This window comes from Eretmochelys imbricata, chromosome 10, assembly GCF_965152235.1.
Source record: "Eretmochelys imbricata isolate rEreImb1 chromosome 10, rEreImb1.hap1, whole genome shotgun sequence".
Taxonomy (NCBI): domain Eukaryota; kingdom Metazoa; phylum Chordata; order Testudines; family Cheloniidae; genus Eretmochelys; species Eretmochelys imbricata.
The window spans coordinates 82919035-82937112 of record NC_135581.1 but is presented as its reverse complement, the minus strand read 5'-3'; the positions used below and the strand labels follow the sequence as shown (position 1 = coordinate 82937112).

Sequence of the window (18078 nt, the reverse complement as noted above, 5' to 3'; positions counted from 1 at the left end):
CCTGGGTTACTCTTTTCACAGGTTTCAGCTGTACTTGCCTCACTCCAGCTCCCAACTTCCCAGCTGGTCTTTACTGTGGCTGCTCTGGTAGCAGGGAGCAATAGGAAAGAATCCTCCTTTGCTTCTGCCTCCTGCTGCTGCCGGTCTGGAAGGCTGGGCGTGGGGAGAGATGGTCCGTGTTCTCCATCCCTATTAGCAAATATCCTTTGGGTGCCCCATGGCGAGCTCTCATCCGGGCCCGTGCTTTCATTTGGGCCTGCGCGGGTGGCCCCAGGCACATCAGAAAACACATCCTTTGTATAATGAGTCGTCTTTATTTCATTTGCTTCCCTCTCAGCCCACCATGCTGTGGTTAACTTGGCTGGCAAAGCTGAAAGCGTCCCTTCTGGACCAGCTGTGGGGTTTGGATCTGAGGATATTGGCACGGCTGGTGCCTGGGCACCCTGGTGGGCTAGACTGTTTGATGTAAGTGTCCTGCTTTCTTGTGTGGATGGCTCATGCATGTCGGGGGGCATGGACCACAGCAGGGGAAGAGCTACCATGGTGGCTGCTTGCGGGTTGTGTGTCTGTGTGACAGCACTGAAATCATCTAGCTGGTTCTGTACATCCTCTGCACGGGATGTATGGTCATCCGGTTCTTTGTTATCTGAGTTATATGAACCCATAGTGGGGTCAGTGTCTTTACTAGTGCCTCCTGTTTCCTGCTCAGATCTGTGTTCAGTGGAGAGGAAAGGGGTGTCCTTTGCTGCAGGATGCAGTGGCTCATTCGTCGTTGGCTGGGGAGGTGGGTTATGTGCGGGCCTGTTCACATCTGCACTCTCCGCTGTTGCGGTTATACCAGCCTTTGCTTTTTCATCTTTGGTTTTGGAGTCAGTTTCACCATCATCAATGATGACCAAATCCATTTCATTGGTATCTTCCTGGCCTGGCCGGGCAATACCAGCCAAGCCATCATCTTTGCTGTCATTGTTAATAGGAACCTCTGTGCTTTTACCGTCCTCTTCTCTGCTTCCAGGCTCTCCTGTACTTCCCCAAATGTCATACATCTCTTCTCCACCAGCACTGCCCTTGTCAACAGGCAGTGGTGGAGTGGGGATGGCCAGATAAGGATAACTGATAGAGGGGATGGTGACTGTTGCATCCTCTTCAGAAATGGTCCTTGTCAGAAGGACTCCTTGGGTTTTATCAGTGGGCAGATTATCCTGGCTGTTTATAGAATAAAGTCTTGTTCCATTCTCAGTGGATGGCTGATCTTCAGAAAGTGGCATATGCATTTCCTCCTCCTCCTCTCCAATGTAGGAGGGGGTTATGTAGTGGGCAGTGGATGTCCTGATATCCTCATATTCTTCAGTTATGCTGAAGAGAGTTTTATTGTCTCCAACCCCAGCTTTTTCCTTTTCTTCATTATGCACATCTGCGGAAGTATTTGTCTCACTTCTTGCTGAATTTCCTTCATTGCGTTCTCCTTCTGGTTTTACATTATATGGAATGTTAGGAGACGTTTCATTAGAATCCTCCAGGTTATTAGCTGCCTCGCCATCTGCATCTGGTTTAAACCCCTCACTCTTGATGTCTTTCTCACCCAGGGGATCATAGGACAGATCTTCATGGAAATTGATAAAATTATAATCATAGTAAAAATCATCAACAAACACATTTCCCTTTTTGTTACTGCTGCTTGAAAAATCTTCCTCAGTTATGACATTCTTGTCTTTGGATTTTGGATTATTCGGAATTGAGGGGCTGAAGTGGGAAATGTGATGATTGGGAATGTAATTTATTTCATTAAATAGTTCTCTGCTTGAAGATCCGCTGCCAGACCAGTCAGTGTTGGCATTTTCTATTTTCTTCTGGCATTGCTTCAGGGAGCAAGTAGTTTCTGACAGTGGTCTCTGTGTAGGATCACAAGTTGTCCTAGTATTGTTACTGCAATAAACAAGGCGTCTTTGTGTTCCATTTCCACATGTTACTGAGCACTAGAGAAGAAAAAGAAATGAAAATATCAGAAACGAGAGCATGAGAAACAGTAGTCATTAAATTACAGCAAGGACATGCATTACCATACAACCATGGGAGTGGCTTTGCAAATGAGATTATTTAATATTTGCACGGGCGTGACTATGCTAATATCAGTGCTAGCTCTCTGAGCCTGTAAAACCAGAAGCCAGAAAACACTTCAACTGAGCAGCGTGCTCATGCAATTAATAAAAATTCTGTACCTTCTCCAACCAACTTGACTCAGGAGTGCTTTACTAGATATAATGGCACTTAGTTCTGCTGGCTAGATATACAGTACCAAGAAATCTGTATATTACAAAAAAAAAAAGGTCTGGTAGTGAGCCTATAATATTTCTGTTACAAACCATTTTGCTGGTGTATTTATATCTTGGCCTATTTTACTTCAGGCTGAAACTTGGCCTACATGCTGGCCAGAAAGTTTTCGTGGAGTTGGGATTTGTGGAGAGGACTGGATAAGATGATCTAATAGCCTCAACTGCAGTTGCCATGAATTCTGCCCCTTCTCTTGAAAGAGATTGTTAAATAAAGAGTGCGGGCCTGGTAAATGGAAAAACGAGGATTAATAAGATGTTTGGTTGAGGAAAAGCACATAATGGACCCATTGACAATATTCAGTATAAAAGAGACCCACAAACTGGAAATAAGTTCAGTGAAATTATCCTACCTAATATGTAATTCCATTAACATCACACTTGCTCTGAATGAGCCGCAGATCATTATGCTTCATGATAACTGATGTATATAGCATTAGTCATGTATTACAAAGTCCCTTACATAATCAAACTAGAAAAGCAAACCTAAGCACAGGGGATTTCAATAGAAATACCATATATTTGGGTTGACAATATATCAGTTTGGGCAAGAGGTTAATTTATAGTGACCAAAGCAACGCAATCAGAATTCAAGGTGAATTGCACAGATTAACTTCTCAGACTATTTGCAGAGTTTATATGTAGGGTCTGGCCAAGCTGTGCTTGGGGGCAGACCCATGTGAATGCGTGTATGGGGGTGGGTACGTTACATTTGTGCAAACGTCATTAGGTGCCAACTTTGTGCTTCCGCAGTTCCCCATGCTGCTAAGGGCCTAGCTAACCCTTGGCACTTATGAATGGCTCTCTGAGGGACCAATAAGGCAGCTGGGGAGTGAAGTGAGTGGAGTGGAGGTCACATCCTCTCCCTAGGGCACACAGTGCGGGGGTTGGTTATGAGATGTGCACAGAGCCGGCACACTGGCCGTCTACCCTGGGTGCTCGCCCACACTGGAGAAATCCTAGTTGACCAGTGAAAGCTCTGACATGGGCCATTCGTGTCACTGGCCCATATACTAAAAAGAACAAGTGTATTAATATTTTCAATCAAAATATGGGGAAAACAGGCCCGTTCTCACGAACATACTAAGACAGAGTTCAAGATTGTGTTTCTACTGCATGGTTGAACAGAGAGGAAGGTTGGCCCGGTGATTAGGGCACAAGCCCTACTAAATTCCCTGCTCTGTCTCAGACTGCCAGCGTGACCCTGGGTAAGTCATTTAGTCTCTTGGTGCCTCAGTTTCCCATCTGTACAATGGGGATAACGGCACTGCCTTACCTCATAGGAGTGTTGTGTGGATATATACATTGCAAATTGTGAGGTGCCCACACATTATGGTGAAGGAAGGCAGTATGAATAACTTGGATGGATGGATGGACAAGTAGGGGTGGCATTGCAGGAGGGGTGTGTGTCTTCATTCTGGCTTTATGTGCATATGATGTATGCTTAATACTATGGGGAAAACACTGGTTTCTTGAACTCTGTTCTCAGCATGTCAGTGAAGGATTTTCAAATACCTTTTTGGTTCTAAATGTAAATCAATTCATGATGTTTTAGTTTTGCTCTCCCCATTGGGAACCAAGGGCCAGTCCTGGACTGCAAAGAGCTTATGGTCCCCACTACAATTCCCGTGGGCTCCTGTGTGGAGGACAGATCCAGTGAAGCATCTTCTCCATCCTTAGTCAGCCCCAAGGTTCCCTGCATTTATCAGTTGCTGACTCAGCAGCTCACAGCCTCTGCCTGAGTATCAAAGGGCAGGACGGAGCCTCCGTTTACTGTAGGTTACAGGCTCTTTAGAAATGTAAAATATGAGTGAATCTGGAGTAAGGAATGTGCTTGGCACAAGGAGCAGTTTATTTATAACAACAAGGGCCCATTGCCAGGCATTTATACCAGTTACAAAATAGAACTGAAATAACATGTTACAACGTACTAACATCTCTTAGCAGGATCCAAGTCTATTTCACACCACCCTGCTGTCACCATAAAAACACAACTGGAACAAGGAGCAATGTCTGTAGCCCATTCCTTATTACGTACGCCAAAGCCTGAGAAAACAGGTGGCCCCAACACTGTACCCAGAAGGTCCAAAAGCTCAGACAGCTAAGGCACAAGGGAACTGAGTTCCAGAGTAGAAAACCTCCACTGAGAACGCTCTGGCCCCAGTCTCCGGACGTTTGAATCTAGGGGATCCCAGCAGGCTGATCTCAACTATCAGGAAGCACAAGGAGGGAGAGATTAGGAACTTCACAGGGGTGGCAACCAACAAGCAGAGGAAAAGTTTAACAACATACTTTAGCCTTTTGGCCACAGCATTGAACTGGGAGCTCATGTTCTGCTGATTATCCACCATGACCCACAAGTCTTTTTCAGAGTAAGTTCTTCCTGGGCTAGCAGCGCCTATCCTGTAAATATGGCTTGCGTTCTTTGTTTCTAGCAGCATGACTTTGCGTTAGGCTATATTGCAATCAATGCTGTTCGCTTGCATTCAGTTTACAAAGCGATCTAGATTGTTTTGGATCACTGACCTGTCTTTTTCATTATTTACCACTCCCACAGTCTCTGTGTCATCTGCAAATTTTATCAGGAATGATTTTATGTTTTCTTCCAGATCGCTGATAAAAATGTTAACTAGCGAAGGGCCAAGAACTGTTCCCTGTGGGACCCACTGCAAACACACCCACTCAGTGATGATTCCCTGCTTACAATTACATTTTGAGACCTATCATTAGCCTGTTTTTATCAATTTAATGTATGCCACATAGATTTTGGATCATTCTAGTTTCTTAATCAAAATGTCATGTGGTAACTTGTTAAATGTCTTACAGAAGTCTACATATATTACAACAACACTATTACCATTATCAGCCAAACTTGTAATTTCATCAAAAAAAGATATCAAACATAAACCCATATTCGGCATAAATAATATTACCCTCTTTTAATTCTTTATTCATTGAGTACCATATCAGCTGTTGCATTATTTTGCCCAGGATCAATGTTAGGCTGGCAGGTCTATAAATACCCAGCTCTTCCAACTGACCCTTTTAAAATACTGGCACAACTTTAGCTCTTTTCCTGCCGTCTGGAACTTCCACAGTGTTCCAAGACTTATTGAAAATCACCATAAATGGTCCAGAGGGCTCCGCAGCCAGCCCCTTTTAAACTTTTAGATGCAAGTTATCCAGACCTGTTGACCTGAGTTACTCTTGAAATGGAAAGAATTTCATCATCATCCGATATGAATACTTCATCTGTTTTTCCCCTCCAACAAAAATATTTATTCAACACTTCTGCTTATTTTGTATTATTATGGGCAATTCTACCATTTCCATCGAGCAATGGAGAAACCACTGTTAGGATTACTTTTGTTCCTAATACATTTTAGTAAATCTCTTTGTTATTGTCCTTAACACTGCTGGCCATAAAGGTCTACTTGTATCCTTTTGCTTCCCTTATCAATTTTCTACAATTCATGTTTCTAATTTATATTCATTGCTATAAATGTCCCCTTTCTCTCATTTGTTTATATTATATATATATATATATATATAATTTTTTTATAGCTTCTTTCACTTCCCCTCTAAGATAAGTTGGTTTTTTGATCAGTGAAGCCTTCTTTCTTGATTGTGGAATTGTGGCTTTTGGGGCATCTAGTAAAATATTTTCTTAAACAGTTCCCAATTATCATTTACATTCTTCCATTCACCTTTTCACCTTTTCATTCTGTTGTGTTTTTGGTAAATAATTTAAAACCAAAACTTATTTTTAAGTTAGTTTTAAAATTATTTTTTAAAATTTGAAATTATGATTTTTAGTTAAAAATCCAATCTGTGATTAAGATGACCCATCAAAGATGGCAATACAAAAAATCAAAAAGGTTATATATATATAATATAGTAAATGAAAATATATGTTCTATGGACATTTTTAATGAAAATGTAACTTTTTGGAAATTTATATACATAATGAAAAGTTCCATTTTTAAAAAATAGTCAAATGTCAAAGAAAAAATATTTTACAGAAAATAAACTCTTGCTTTGCCACCTGCTTTGGCTGACCTAACTCTTTGCCAAACTCCTCCCACATCCCCAAACCTCCCCATTCTTATGAGAATTCCTCTGCTACCTCAATTCACCTGACTGATTTATCTATTTAAATAGCAGGGCATCATGTAAGCTGATCAGTGAACAGCCTGGGCAGCTCTGTATAGTCATACACTCTAGCCTGCTCTCTTTTTTAAAAGTGAAGAGTCAATTTCCTCATGACCATATATGACAGTATATGTACAGAGCAGTTAACCACCCATGGACAAGGGTCTGTATACACAGCAATTAAAAACTGGCAGCTGGCCCAGGCCAACTGACTCAGGCTTGCGGGTCTTGGGCTAAGGGGCTATTTAACAGCGGTGTAGATGTTTGTGCTTGTGCTGGAGTCCAGGCGCTAGGATCCTGTGACGAGGGAGGGTCCCAGAGCTCGTGCTGCAGCCTGCCCCGGAAGGTCTACACCACACTTAAACAGACCCTGAGCCCGAGCCCCTTAGCCGGAGTCAGCTGTCACAGGCCAGCTGGAGGTGTCTAACTCTAGCGTGGACACACCCGTAGTGTGTACACACATACAAACTCTCCCGACTTCCCTAAAACTCCATGTTGCAGTGTGCTCAAAACATGTGCAGGATTCTGCCAAAGTTTAGGGTGGAAACTTGTAGTGCTGCAAAATATTTAAAAAGCTTTAAAAGCTTTTATTTCTGTCAATCTAATTCTTTGCACCGAGCACCGAGTTTTTACTAGACCCTGATGGAGGAAACAGCCAAATTTGAAGAAGGAAAAAAGATTATAACAGCCTCGGGGTGATTCTTTATTTTAAGATCTGTCTGGGTCACAAACCTGCCTTTCACTTGATCTGGTTTTTATAATTGCAGCTCCTCAAAAAAAGGAGAGAATTAAAATGAATTTTAATGTTTAAATTGTCAGGACTCCAACTAGTTCCAGGAATGTCTGACAGGTGGAGTTCGAATGAGAGCTAGACACCTCCTCCCCCTCCCCCAACCTGAGTTTTCTGTCTGAATTCCTCTCTTCCCCCCCCTCTTTAAAATGGTTTAATCTGAGCCAGCCCCTGCGCTAAGTATTTCACTGCTGAGATTGTTCTAGGACGTAGTGATTTCCCAGAGAATTCTTAACGAGGGCCCTGTGCTTTGCGTGTGAGTACAGTGATGAACAAGCCACCTGAATCAAGGATTAGTTCTCTAAACCGAGTATCCGCGTCAGTCTATATCCACAAAAACAACAAGGAGGCTTATTCCCAAATAAATCTGTTAGTCTTTAAAGTGCCACCATACTCCTTGTTGTTGTTTCTCTAAAAAGTTGGGTCTCGACTTTTTTTCATTTTCAAATGGAGGTGTGGACTCCTTTGGAAATCTTCCACACATAGTCTGAGGATCCCCAGAGGTCCGTGGACCACAGATTGAAAACCATGGTTCTATGGTAACAACAACCTTTTGCAGACTCCTTAGCCATAGTCTGCAGATCCCTAGGGGTCCGTGGACCCCAGTTGAGAACCACTGCTCTAAAATTCACTGTGGTTCCAGCAGAGCCCATTGTTCCCTGAGTATGTTTATCTAAGTGACCCTTCAAGCTTCCCAAGGAACTAAGACTAATGTGCTCTTTACCCTTTGACTTTCTCACCTCAGACCAGTTGCCTATGGCCCATTGAGCAGGACAGAGGATATCCCTATTACAGGGTGCAGTGGCATCTGGCTTGGAGAGATGCTGACATTGTGTGTGCTGCAAAGCCCGCTGTTCATCCAGCCACACACTCTGAATGCAAAGGACCGTCCTCTTCATGAGCCCAGCTTCGCCACAAGTGGCAGAGCATTTCTGCCACTCGCCAACCCACCACCTAGGAAAATGAAAGGGGAAAAGGTGGGAGCCGAAGTGAGCACTCACATTTGCAGGTTTGTTGTTAGTGACAGTGAAATATCTATCCTCCTTGTTATAGAGAAACACTCAGTGTTACAGAGATGTTCCCAGAGATGTCTCCACGTTCTGAGCTGGATTTCAAACACTCCAATCTGTGCGGGCATTGGGAGCCTGGAGTGTGGTTTACGTGTAAAGACAGAAGCCATTTGCAAAGCAGAGGCTAGTTGGGACTGCAGCAGCCTCTCCTGCTCTTCTGTCTAGAGGTCAGAGGGGCCACTATAAAGGTAGGGGTCACTAGCGAAACTTGGCTCATGATCAGGGTTTTGGATTTCAACCTCCCAAAAAGTTCAGGGCATTGGGATTCAGGATCTGTTCTTGAGATTATCTGCAGTACTGTGTGGCATGAGTTGTTATCTATAGAGCAGCATGCGAGTTCATGGCCTTTCCAGCAAAGCCTTAACCCAGGGGAGCTCAGACCTGGATCCTCTTAACTTCCAGTGACTTCAATAGGAATTAGGCACCTAAATACCTTTGAGGATCTGTCTACAGGCCCAAGCTGCAAATGCCTATTCACATGGACATCAATGAGGCTCTGCATAGGAGCAAAAGGTCTCTTGTATGGATCCACTTGCAGGACTGGGGCCATAGTTCTTACTAGAGGCCAGGGTGGAGGGAGTCGGATGCAGAATCATGGAGTCCAGTGGTCACTTTTATACAGACAGGACAGCGCCCAGGCTGCTGTAGGTCAGTGTAGATCCACTGACTTCAGATGCTAATTTGCACCCGCTGAGACTCTGCCCTCCCGCAGCCCCTCTGTTAAAGTAGGGAGAGCATCTGGGGCTGGGTGAATGAGAAGATGGAAAAGCAAAGGAAAGCAAACCTGGCTGGGCAGGGCTCTTCGCTACACGTCCGCTGCTTGTCGTCGGGTCGGGTCAATGAGTCACAGTACCGCTCTTCCACTAGCCCAGCCAGCTGTTCAACACAGTGCACGATCTGCCTCTGAACACCTGGCGACAGAGAGAGGCAGCAAACACAGGTTCAGTGTGGCAAGCGGGGCCCTCACTGAAAATGGCTTTGGTGTGTCAAGAGCTGAGTGTCTGAGCTGCACACCTGCAGGGAGCTGTTACAATCAGCCCCCTTTATAGGGGGCTTGAGGCATGGAATGTTATAATTAAGTGGCCTCGGAATGAAATGATTTGGGCCTCAGGTCAGCAGATGTCAGGCTTAGATTGCAGCGCTCCGAGACACACATGCACAGCACATATCATAAAGTATTAACAACCAGCGCCTTTGTCTGAGCTTTCCCTTTGCTAGCCATACTGCCGGCAGCTCCCTCCCTCAGCTCCTTAATTTAAATCAACCAAAAAAGTAGCCTGTAAAAAGTAAAAAATTAAAGAGGATAATGCTGCTTATGTAGGAGGAATAAAATGAACTCCCCACAATAGCTCCTTTAAAATGGTAAGCTACAAAACCACCAGTCAGGCACTGGCATCGTGTGGTTTTTATTCTCTTGTTTCAAGGTGTTTGGCCATTAAAAATCCACTGCTAACATGTTACAGGAGGGCCCCGTATAACCTGACAACTAAGAAGAAAAGAAAAAAAATCCTTAAAAATTAAATGACGTGAAAAGTCTGTTTCTGCAGAGTTTGTCCGTGATGCCTGCCCAGAATCTTTCATACCGTTCATGAAACTCACAAACGGTCACCTTTCTGCTCAGCAGCCACTTAATTTTGTCCCTCTCTCACTCATCTGCACTGGCACAGCTTGTCGGAGGAACAACGCTTGCATTGTCCGTGGATGTGAAAAGGGCAGGAGGAAACCCAATACATGATATGTTATCACAATCTGATTTCTGGAACTGCACAGTGCTGGAAGAGAATCCTGGATACACATCTCCCACTGGTTGGTGCAGCGTAGAGGTGAAGGGTTAGAAAGAGTACCAATCCACCCAGGGCACCAAGTCTCTACTATACAAAACACACAGCAGGCAATGCAAGATTTTCCCCAGGGAAGCGGGATGTGTTATCTGTTTGGCCGGATGAAATAAATTCTTAGATTCTGACTTTAGATCCAATCTAGGGCACTCCAAGCAGAAACCTATAGATCAAGGGTAGAAAGATCTTCTAAATGTGTAGCTGTCAAAAAAAGAAAGAAAGAAAAAGAATAAAAGAAAGAAATGTGTCAGATTATACGTTGCCAACTCACTTTCAAAGCTCAGGGTGGTGAGGAAATAACATAGAATAAGCAAGGACATTTAAGTTCCCTGGTCCCTTGAATACAGTAGGTATTTAAACAAATCAACGGTTGCTCAATAATGTAAAATGAATATAATTCGCCTCATTACACTTTAACCTTCACTCTGAGTGAAATTTCACATTCCATGTGTTCTGTTCATCCATTCCGAAAGAGCGAAGCATACATTCCTCAGTCTAGCTGACTTTTCATCGAAGTGTAGGACTCGAAGGGACCTCAGCAGGTCATCTAGTCTAGTCCCCTGCACTCCAGGCAGGACAAAGTATTGTATTTCAGTTTAAGGAAAACAAGGAAGAAAGAGCAAATATCAAGTCTCCAAGAGAGAATGAATACCGGTACAGCGGCTCACTCTGTTAGCGGGTAGCTGCCGCACAGTTGGCTCTGCAGCAGTCAGAGAGGCCCTCTGTTTTAAAGTTCCAGCACACAAAGGAGATGACTGCTACTCTCTTCTTTTAGGTTTCAGAGTAACAGCCGTGTTAGTCTGTATTCGCAGAAAGAAAAGGAGTACTTGTGGCACCTTAGAGACTAACGAATTTATTTGAGCATGAGCTTTCGTGAGCTACAGCTCACTTCATCAGATGCATACCGTGGAAACTGCAGCAGACTCTATATATACACAGAGAATATGAAACAATACCTCCTCCCACCCCACTGTCCTGCTGGTAATAGCTTATCTAAAAGCCATTTCCAGCACAAATCCAGGTTTTCTCACCCTCCACCCCCCCACACAAATTCACTCTCCTGCTGGTGATAGCCCATCCAAAGTGACAACTCTTTACACAATGTGCATGATAATGAAGTTAGGCCATTTCCTGCACAAATCCAGGTTCTCTCACTCCCTCACCCCCCTCCAAAAACCCACCCCCATACACACACAAACTCACTCTCCTGCTGGTAATAGCTCATCCAAACTGGCCACTCTCCAAGTTTAAATCCAAGTTAAACCAGAACATCGGGGGGGGGGGGGTAGGAAAAAACAAGAGGAAATAGGCTACCTTGCATAATGACTTAGCCACTCCCAGTCTCTATTTAAGCCTAAATTAATAGTATCCAACTTGGAGAGTGGCCAGTTTGGATGAGCTATTACCAGCAGGAGAGTGAGTTTGTGTGTGTATGGGGGTGGGTTTTTGGAGGGGGGTGAGGGAGTGAGAGAACCTGGATTTGTGCAGGAAATGGCCTAACTTCATTATCATGCACATTGTGTAAAGAGTTGTCACTTTGGATGGGCTATCACCAGCAGGAGAGTGAATTTGTGTGGGGGGGTGGAGGGTGAGAAAACCTGGATTTGTGCTGGAAATGGCTTTTAGATAAGCTATTACCAGCAGGACAGTGGGGTGGGAGGAGGTATTGTTTCATATTCTCTGTGTATATATAGAGTCTGCTGCAGTTTCCACGGTATGCATCTGATGAAGTGAGCTGTAGCTCACGAAAGCTCATGCTCAAATAAATTCGTTAGTCTCTAAGGTGCCACAAGTACTCCTTTTCTCTCTTCTTTTAGCTGCACAAGTGCAGGTGTCGCTAATGGAAAAGCTCTCTGCAATGTGGTTTAACAATCAGGTAAATTACACACGGCCTCTGCATAAACGGACTCTCTCAATACCAAGCGTTTCTGAACAGTAGAGACTCAGACACAATGTAGGTAGCATGATCTATACCTGCCACCATCTCCATCTGACCCCAGAGGAAAGGCTCACCATGTCATGTGTCTGGTGCAATAATAAGGGTATTTCTGTAACATAGTGTAATTATGATAACAACTCCAGTGGGGGAGTGCAAGTTTCCCTACATTAAATCCTGGCTCCACTGAAGTCAATGGGAGTTTTGCTTAATTTTTCGGACCCTCCAGCTTATTTTAACACAATTGTTTGCATGAACAAACATGTATCTATCCACTTACTCATAACCTTGACTAGCTAAAATAGGAAGCATCTGGTGAAAGGATAAGAAAGATCTCCTGCTGACTCTTCCTGCAATGGGCATGTTGTTCATTATTACCTATGACAACATTGTGTATGACAAACTTCATTTCCTTTCAATTATAAACAGTTGAAACATTAAAAAAAACCACCAAAAAACCAGCTGTGAACCAGTCTCTCTGCAGGTGGGGGGAGCTGCACCATTCGAGGAGCTGGAGGGTTTCTCAACTTGCAATCATGGATAGTTTTTGCTCCTCTGTATATATTGCCAGTTGTAAGCAAGGCACCGTGCTAATCCACACTGATTATGCCTCAGCTGGAGTTGTATGTCCAGTTCTGGGTGCCACGTTTCAGGAAGGATGTGGATGAATTGGAGAAAGTCCAGAGAAGAGCAACAAAAATGATTAAAGGTCTAGAACACATGACCTATGAGGGAAGATTGAAAAAATTGGGTTTGTTTAGTCTGGAGAAGAGAAGACTGGGAGGGGACATGATAACAGTTTTCAAGTACCCAAAAGGTTGTTATAAGGGGAGGGAGAAAAATGTTTCTCCTTAACCTTTTAGGATAGGACAAGAAGCAATGGGCTTAAATTGCAGCAAGGGTGGTTTAGGTTGGACATTAGGAAAAACTTTCTATCCGTCAGGGTGGTTAAGCACTGGAATAAATTGCCCAGGGAGTTGTGGAATCTCTATCATTGGAGATTTTAAAGAGCAGGTTAGGGATGGTCTGATAATACTTAGTCCTGCCACGAGTGCCGGGGACTGGACTAGATGACCTCTTGAGAGCCCTTCCAGTCCTACGATTCCATGATTCTATGAACATCCACAACCCAAAACGGCACCAGCCTTTCCTCCAGCCATATTCTATTTCAACCTCATGTCTGGTTTGTTGCCCACTGTCACCTCTAACACCCTCAGCATCTTGACTTTCTAGCTGTCTCCCTTCTATCAAGTCTAAGAGTTTGCAATTATTTCCCCCTAAATGTACAGGTTGCATGTTTCCTAGTTGAGTTTCAATTTATTATTTTTCTGCCGGTGCTTCTAATTCCTCTCACCTGGCTCACCATCATTTGGCTGCTTCTGTTTGTTTATGCAGAGCTAGCACACACATTAGTTGGGTGTTTTTTTCCCCTTATGAAAAATCTGTGTGTTCAAAACCAGCTAAGGACCCCAGCATCTCACAGGTAAGCAGAGAGCTCATCTTATCACGGGAGCTGTGTGCCAGCCCCCCATCTACTGACGGATTTGCTAATCTCACCAATAAGCATTGATATACACCAGTGTGAGAGATGGTGTAAATTAGCACAGCTGCGGTGAAGTGACCGGTGCTCTGCTGAGTTACACCAGGTGAGCACCCCTCACTCAGTCACCTACACTAGATTCTTCACGCAGCCTTGGTCGCCTCTGAAACGACAAAGGCCATGGCTCCCACAGTAAATGCTTGTTAGGCCCAGACCACACTCCATAAACTGCAGGTTACAATAAAAATAAAAATCCCCAGTTCAACACCTGCTTGCTTTGTCCCCCTGGAGGTAACAAAACCTGGCCTGACACGCAGATTTCATTTCCTCGAGGGGGTGACCTTTGCCCTACAGAGCTGGACCAGTGAATTTAATAGGATCACAAGATGGTGTCACACTGTTTGCACAAGCAGTCCCATTAACAGCATGGCTGGCTTACCCTCTAACCTTAACCTCTTTCCTTAGCTGGGAAAGAGAGTAATTCATTACTACATGGGAACTAAAACAGAATGTACTGCAAGGTACAAGGGTCTGAAATTACTAGCATGCGAGTATATTGTTTCAGAAACGTCACTATTTATCAATTATCAGAGGGGTAGCTGTGTTAGTCTGTAGCCACAAAAAAAACGAGGAGTCCGGTGGCACCTTAAAGACTAACAGATTTATTTGGGCAGAAGCTTTCGTGGGTAAAAACCCGCATGTCTTCAGATGCATGGAGTGAAAATTACAGATACAGGCATAAATATATTGGCACATATTATGCCTGTATCTTTAATTTTCACTCCATGCACCTGAAGAAGTGGGTTTTTTACCCATGAAAGCTTATGCCCAATTAAACCTGTTAGTCTTTAAGGTGCCACCGGACTCCTCACTGTTTATCAATGTACATGTTCCTTTCAGCCCCTTTTCCCAGAAGCTACTAGAGCCAGAAAGGAACATGCTTTCGGACATGGAGACACTTCCTTGGTGTAAAAGAATAAATAAATCAGCAGTTCACTGTGCTCAGTAAGACCAACCAGGGCTTTGGAGTCTTTCTGAGAAAGGCCTGGAGTACAGAACAGCCAGGTGGGCAGGACAAAATGCTGGTAAAAGTTGAAATGATCAATACACATTGCAGGGAACGTTGTCATGCCCTTGTAGTGGCTGGTCATTTTCTGCTAGGTAAATTCAGGGTGTAGAAATGGACCCAGGACTCTAGTGTTTGAATCAGAGCAGCCAGGGGTGGTGATGGAAGAGAGGGATCTGGGAAGCACAAAGAAAGAGGAAGCACCATTTGCCACCTGCACTGGGTTGATAAGAAATGGGTTAGATGTTCTGCGGGTATAGCTATAGGGTGGACAGTTAAGAAGAGTAAGGTGAAAATGACGGGTTTTAGTGATCACAGGTGAGAACAACAGACCAGTAAATAACTCCTCTGTGTTTCTATAGCACCTTCCATTTGAGGAGCTCAAAGCACTTTACAAACACTAATCAATGGAGTCTCCAAAGACCTTTTAGTGGGTGTGATTATTAGCTCCATCCTCCAGACAGGGAACCTGAGGTTCAAGAAGGTTAAGTGATTTGTCCCAGAGCTGGGAACAGACACCAGGTCTCTTGACTCCCACTTCTGCCCTTGAACCATAGGCTCATCCTTCCTCTCTTCCTGTCTACGCTGTGAGTAGAAATGATTTAATCAGAAAAGCGCGAGCTTGTCAAACCACTGAACTGCAGGGTAGAGATTAAATCACGTCAAGAACTGTTGCTGGACTCCGATAAACTTTGGCAAGGCCAGGTTACTTTAATCTCAACTAACTGCAATGAACCTCATGGGCCTTCTCTATGCCACAATGGCTTATGATCTATCTCTGTGTTTAAACAGTTCAGAGCAACAAGCCTGGTACAAAACAGATGTGTTCTCTTTGCTAGCAAGTTGCAGCCATTGCCACATTCACTCGGTGATGCCTCAGTGCTGGTATTTCTGGCCTCTGACTTGTGCCTTTCATCTCATATATACTGGCCTGTGGCATGGCTGGATGAATTAAGCAGGGAGGAGAGGCAGTGAATAGCTTCTTTGGACAGACAGATGTTTTATACTCAACAGCGACAGAAAAGAAAATGCAGAAAAATTATCTCCCTCAGCGAAAAGTCCAATGGAATTTACTAGGGACGAACCCAACAAGGGTCTATAGAAATTATGCTAAGTACATACAGGGCCAGGTCCTCAATGTGTGTAAATAGTGTAGCTCCACCGACTGACAATGAAGCACTGCTGATTTACACCAGTGGGTGGGACACAGACTTTTAATAGAGAATTATACTGTGTCCTTTCGATCAGTTTTTGAACCATCCTAAAAGAGTGTGAAATAATAATAATAATAATAATAATAATCCCCAGCTCTTAGCTAGCACTTTTCATCATCAGAGCTCAAAACAATTTACAAATTATCATGTCAGCATCATTATCATGGTCAACGTGTGACATATGGGGAAACTGAGGCACAGAGCAGGGCTGTGACTTGCTCAAGGTCACCCAGCAGGCCAACAACAGAGCCAGGAAAGAACCCAAGTCTTAATAAATTCTATAGGGCAGTTCAGAGAACCTACAGAAAGGCTGTTGTTTTCTGCTACATTTTCTAGAGTTTTTCCAGGCATGTGAGATGAGAACTTAGTGGGGTGTTAGAAGATGTTCTGGGCTAGATTTTGCTCTGGAGGTCCATCCAGCTGTAGGGGTGTTCCATGCACAAAGCCTCCAGGAGAGCCAGGAGAATCTGGTTTCTGGCTTGTTGTTTGAGAGGGTGCACCTATGCTCTCCCTGGGAGGGCCCAGCTCAACGAACCTTAGCTGGGCAGAGCTAATCCCCTTGCTTTAAGCTCCCTCTGTTCCTCTTGACGGGGAATTTAGGGCTAGCAGTGGTGTTAGACTCATGTAATTGTGCTGCCAGAATGCAAGGGCTGGCATGGCCCCTGGCCCCAGCTCATGGGAGGGGTTGGAGAAAGCAGAAAGTGCCTCTGTGCTATACAGTTCTGCACAGAGGTGAGGTCTGAGTGAGCCCTAGATATTTGTATTATTTATCGTTAATCATGTTTACTACAGTAGTGCCTATGGGTTAACCAAGAACGGGGCCTTGTTGAGCGGAAATGGCAGTGATTCTCAAAGGAGCGCTTTCAATCGTATAGCCTGCCTCGGGGTCTCCAAATAAACCGGCCCAGCGCAAGACAGCTACCGCAAGCCTCCTGTAAGCAGCGGACTTTACCGCTGTCCGAGTGGGGGTGGAAGATCTCACCCACGTGTCTGCTGTGAAACGCTAGCCCCCTCTAGTCGCACTATTGTTACAGCTGAGCTGAGTGGAAACCCTCAGTACCAGTGACTCTGGTGAGCTGCTGCAGTGTTTGACTGTGCACAGGGCTCGCCCTTTGGTTCTGCTGTGGCTAGGGCCTATCTACAAGCTGTCAAAAGCATCCAAGATTCCCTGCAAATAAGGAAGAGATGTGGAGGCTCGTTTAGTGTTCGAATGACAACCATGCTCCAGGGACCCACTAGCATGCAGCCCTGACATCTCCCAGTTGGCAGGCCGGTAGCCTGCGTCTGTGATTGGATATCGGTTTTTTACAGATGTACTTTTGGCAACAGTATAAAAAAAAAAAAAGTCTGACCGGCAAGAAGCCAGCTCCTGCCCTGTTGACACTCTCAGCGAACGGCTAAATTGTCCAATCACACTTCCTGCGTCCCTCTGGCAGCCCTGGTGGGGAGACGCAGCTACGGCTGACCTCGCGTTCCACAAGCAGCTTTGACACCCTTTTTTTGAATTCTTGCCGCGCGCACTTCTGCCGTGCCTGTGGAGAGCTGTAACTAACGATAAAACCAAGATGCTGTGAAGTCCGGCGGCAGAGGGAATTCCTGGACTCTGCTGAGAAGAGGAAACTCCCAGACCACTGGGCTCAGCTTTGTCAGTGAGGATTTTCGGAGGGTATCTGGCGCTGGTGAAATGTGTGAGGTTGGCAGCCCTGGTGCCTGAAGGCCTGTTTATTTACAGGGCAAGCACAGCACAAGCCTTCCCACACCACTGTGCTCTGACCCTGAGCTGCCGGAGCCTTGTCCAGACGAGGGGAATTTTGCACAAATTGTTGCTCTTAGTCCCCTTACTATGTGGCATGATGAGCCCTGGGTGCCATCAGACTGCCGTTCCCGCTCCTGTGCGGGTGGTGGAGGTGTGGTGGGCAGAGGCGCAGCCCCCTAAAATGCCAGCCAGTGCAGCTGACATGCGCAAGCCAAGTGGGAAATAAGCTATGCTGGGAGTATGACTGATGCAGCTTCCCCCATGCAGCAAGGGAAAGGAAGGGAGAGAACTGTAACTCCGGGGGCAGATGGTGACACTGCAGCCTAGCCCTATGGCATTAGATGGTAGTAGTAAATGCCCTCTCAGACCGCCCCCATGGAAATCAA

The 18078-nt window shown here is 44.8% G+C and overlaps 1 protein-coding gene across 3 annotated transcripts in view; it reads right to left on the bottom strand.

Annotated features, from left to right (window-relative positions):
- Positions 1-18078, bottom strand: part of ADAMTS7 (ADAM metallopeptidase with thrombospondin type 1 motif 7) — a 138188-nt gene that overhangs the window by 46596 nt on the left and 73514 nt on the right. For all 3 annotated transcript variants that reach the window (XM_077829171.1, XM_077829173.1, XM_077829172.1), the window contains 3 exons: positions 9127-9253; positions 8013-8226; positions 39-1976 (listed from right to left, as the gene is read on the bottom strand). In XM_077829171.1, coding sequence (XP_077685297.1) covers positions 39-1976; positions 8013-8226; positions 9127-9253 — 2279 coding nt within the window. The remainder of the gene's footprint in view (positions 1-38; positions 1977-8012; positions 8227-9126; positions 9254-18078) is intronic.